The 4,426-nt window shown below is 31.2% G+C and overlaps 2 protein-coding genes across 2 annotated transcripts; both read right to left on the bottom strand.

Annotated features, from left to right (window-relative positions):
- Positions 1–1,591: 1,591 nt before the first annotated feature.
- Positions 1,592–1,954, bottom strand: LOC145802610 (uncharacterized). The gene has a single exon (XM_082895369.1). It carries the CDS (start codon positions 1,952–1,954, stop codon positions 1,592–1,594), a length of 363 nt encoding a protein of 120 aa, XP_082751495.1.
- Positions 1,955–1,981: 27 nt separating this feature from the next.
- On the bottom strand, positions 1,982–2,891 carry LOC145802611 (uncharacterized). The gene is made up of 2 exons (XM_082895370.1): positions 2,302–2,891; positions 1,982–2,129 (listed from the first exon to the last, which is right to left on the bottom strand). Exons 1-2 carry the CDS (start codon positions 2,889–2,891, stop codon positions 1,982–1,984), a joined length of 738 nt encoding a protein of 245 aa, XP_082751496.1.
- Between the last annotated feature and the right edge of the window lie 1,535 nt (positions 2,892–4,426).

Genomic DNA, 4,426 nt, shown 5'->3' on the forward strand with positions numbered 1-4,426 from the left:
TAAAAAAATAAAAATAAAAATAAATATTAATTTTTTTTACAACAGCTATCTTCAACCGGCTATTTCCCCCCAAACGGTAATATTTTGAATTTCTATAAATTGAAACCCTCCATGTCAATTTTATTTCACAACAAACATTTGGAATTAATTTTTCTTTTTTCCTCTCTTCTCTGAATTTGATTTCATAGCAAACCTCTAAAATTATTTTCTTTTTGGTTTTTTCATCCATTCACTATGGAAGGTTCATAAAAAATAAAAAGAGGAAAATCATTCACCATTGAAGAAGATATGACAATTTGTAAATCTTGGTGTCACGTTTCGGAAGACCCAATTTTTGGCAATTTGTAAACGTATGCTCATTTTTTGGAGAGAATTTACGAAAATTATTGCTTGCTTCAGAATGATCAGTCAAGAACACAAGTGTCTATTCAATCTCGATGGGGTATAATCATGAAATGTTGTAACAAATTTCGGGGGTGTTTAACCCAAGTCGAAAATCTTCACCCAAGTGGATATCTCAAGTTGATATAGTAAGTTTTCATCTTCAGTTATTATGTTTAGTTTCTTATTCTAGTATCGTATAAAAATTAACTAATTAAATAATGTTTCAATTTTTTTTATACAGATGCTTCAAGTAAAACTGTTATACCATCAAGATGAAAACAAACATTTTGCTTTTGAACATTGTTGGCCAATCTTGCAAGACAATATTAGGTGGCAAGATATAACTCCTACGAATATGGTAAAGTCAAGGATGCATACAACGTTTACCCCTAATTCAACCCCCGATTCCCCCATGAATAACTGCATTTCTCTTGAAGACGACAACAGTCCAAGTGTTGGTAATAATCCAACTGTTGTTGAGGGCAGTGTCTCTGCAAGGGATAAAATGCCTATGAATAGGAAAGCTGCAAAAGAATTATTTCAGAGAAATCAAGTCATTGAAACTGAAGTCCAAAAAATGAGCATACAATTGGAGACATTTAACCAACACCTTGCTGAGAAAGAAAAGAAAAAAAAGGAAAGAGAAGAAAAAATGATTCAAGCACTGCAGTAGATGAATGAACTTGAGATGAAAAAACATGACTTTGAAATGAAAAAAGAACATATAATAATGATTATGGACATTTCTCATTTGGACCCTCAGATGAAAGCGTATTAGACAATGCAAAAAAATGAGATTTTCGCCAAGTGGTCCTCAAATGTGAGCAACTCAAATTTTTATTTCCCCTATCTCTTGATGAATAATTACCTGATAATGTATTTTTAAATTTTGCAATGTCATTTAATTTTTGATGTAATTGTTGGTCTTTATTTGCAGTGTCATTTTTTATTTTGTAATGAAATCTCATGTGTGCGTGTTTTTTTTTTTTTTTTTTTGAGTTTTTTCTACAAAACAATGTAATATTATTTTTGCAATGTATAATGTTGACTAATTTTTAAAATAATTTAAATTTTTCAATAAAGTATAATGAAAAAAATAAATATATTTTTTCAAATGAAGGCAATAAAAAGATAAAATACATTAAATGAAGATAATTTTATTATAATAAAAAGGCATTAACTGTTATTAAAAAGATAAAATACAAACTTAATCTAACTCTCCAGCTCGGGACCACAATTGTTCAATTAGATCATTATGATTTGCATTATGGGCTTCAGTAGATCTAATCCTCTGCCGATTCAATGTAAATTGAGCATACTCCTCGTTCGGATCACGTGACACTTGACAACGGGTATTACTGGTATCAGTCTCAAGTTGTGCTGCACTACGTTCATTTTCTGGAATATTATGCGCATCTTCAATGATCATATTATGCAAAATAATGCATGTCTTCATGATGTAATACAGATCCTCATCACTCCAACCTCTAGTTGGAACTCTGACAATATTAAATCGTGCTTGGAGCACTCCAAATGCCTTTTCAACATCCTTCCGACATGCCTCTTGCATCCTCACAAATAGTTGTCTCCTTGCGCCTTAAGGTTGAGATATTGTTTTCACAATTGTTGCCCAACGAGGATAGATACCATCAGCAAGATAATACCCCATGATATACGCGTGATTATTGATGGTGTAGTTGGCAACAGGGGCACGTCCTCTAGTTAATTCAACAAATAAAGACAACCTATCAAGAACAGTAATATCATTTAGAGAGTCAGGCATGCCAAATCCACAAGTCATAGGAGGTAGCTACCTCGAGTACAACTGTTGGTTTGTGGTAGTGTCTAGTGTAAGCACTGACTTGGGCAGTTGGACATTTATCCCAATGCCAATGCATACAATCCAAACTCCCTAACATTCCAAGAAACCCGCGTTGCTCTCCCTCTTGCAATAATCTGGTGACATCTGCTTCATTTAGGGATCTTAAGTAAACGGCTTCATAGGTAGTAATAATTGATCTGGTAAAAAATTTCAAGGCGGCAATTGTAGTATTTTCGCCAATTCTAATGTACTCGTCTACAACATCAACAGGCACGCCGTATTGCAGGATCCGAAGTGCTGCAGTCATCTTCTTTACACTAGATAATCCAGGAGCATCAGTGGCATCACGGGTTTGGATAAAATACTCATTCACTTGTTGAATATCATGTAAGATACTAACAAACAATGATCGTCTCATTTGAAAACATCTTTGGAAATTTTTTTCTAGATAGACAAGATTATCTGCAAAGTAATCTCTATAAATTTGTTCGTCGCCTTTGATCCTCTCACGATTAATGTATCGATGACCACTTGTGGAACCAACACGTCTAGTTGGTTGGTTTAGGCTTAACGCTTGTATTCTTTGTTGTTGCACTGTGAACAGTTGCATCATGATGATATCATCATCAGATGATGAAGATTCATCAAAATCTCCATCGAATATGGCTTTAGTCAAATTGTTCATTGTAGGTGGATGGGTGAGTGGGTGAATACGAAAATTGTAGAAAATCTTCTGAGTGGGTACAGAGAGTTAGAAAGATATGAAAATAATAGGTAGGTGAATATGAAATTGTAGAAAACCTTGTGTTATATTTATAGAGAAAATTATGAGTGGGTGAATAATGGATGGGTGTTGGGTGTGTAGTTGTTGGTGAATGAATGCTGGGTTAATAATGAGTGGTTGTTGGTGGGTAATTGGTGATTGTTTATTTTTTATGTGTAGTTAAAAAAATTTATTAAATATGTAGTGATATGTTTTTTGGTGGGGTGAATTATATTTAATTTTTTCCCCAATGTTTTAATTTTTTTTTTAATTTTTTATATTTGTTTAGTTGGAAATAATATAAATATATAATTTTTTTTACAAACAGGTAAAAAAATGTCACAAAAGTCAAAAAATAAACAAAAATAAAATCATAAAAAAACCTATATTTAAATAACACCTACAAACTTAGAGAGAAAATTAGTTGAGATTTGCCAAAATAACAAATGACCATTGGAATACCATTACTAAAATTTGACAAAATAATATTATTTATTACCAAATTATAACAATGACAATAACATTATAGCAAGCATGGGTAGATGCTCTTACCAAATTATACCTTTTAAATTGCCATTCATGCTAGAGACCACTAGTTTAGGGGTTGTTTAGGGTGTTCTAAATAAGTGCATTTTTTATCTTTTTGGACTAAAAAATTGAGGTTGAAAATATGGATGTTTGGGTTAATTTTTTGACTTTTTATGGAAAAATGTGTAATAAAAAATTGTAAAAATTGATTTGTAGAGAAAAATTCGAATTGGGAGTTGTGCAGCCATAATTGTTGACTTTTGGTGAATAATGTTAACTTTTTAACTTTTTGAGTAACTTTTTAGCTTTTTGAATTTTTTACAAGTTTCCAAACTTGGCTTTAATAAACTATTTAGCTCATTTAGGGGTTACTTGGGGTGTCCTAAATAAGTATACTTTTGTCTTTTTAGACTAAAAATTTGAGGAAAAAAATATGAATGTTTGGATTAATTTTTTGACTTTTTATGAAAAAATGTGTATTAAAAAATTGTATAAATTAGTGTGTAGGGAAAAATTAGGATTGAGAATTGTGTAACCGTAATTTTTGACTTTTGGTAAATAGTGATAACTTTTTAACTTTTTAACAATTTGCCAAACTTGACGTAACTCTAAACTCACCATTAATATGGTGGAAAAGTAATTAAAAAAAAAAAAAAAAAAACAACACAACACGTACCGTAACAATAAACAAGACCCACTACAACATTATTAATGATAACTTTAATTACAACTTTCACTCATTTTCCATCGTCATTTACACAACTATCGCAGGGAAGTTGACCTTAGAAACACCAAGTTCCATGTCCTATGTGAACACATTTTAAACACGTGGGTTAAAAATAAAAATCAAAAAAATAAAATTTGCATATTCCAAATATTGGAAGAAGCAAAAAATTAGTGGAAATAACAATTTTTTAATATTTGGATTT

The sequence above is a fragment of the Camellia sinensis genome, chromosome 11 (assembly GCF_055761805.1).
Source record: "Camellia sinensis isolate YWXY chromosome 11, ASM5576180v1, whole genome shotgun sequence".
Lineage (NCBI taxonomy): Eukaryota > Viridiplantae > Streptophyta > Magnoliopsida > Ericales > Theaceae > Camellia > Camellia sinensis.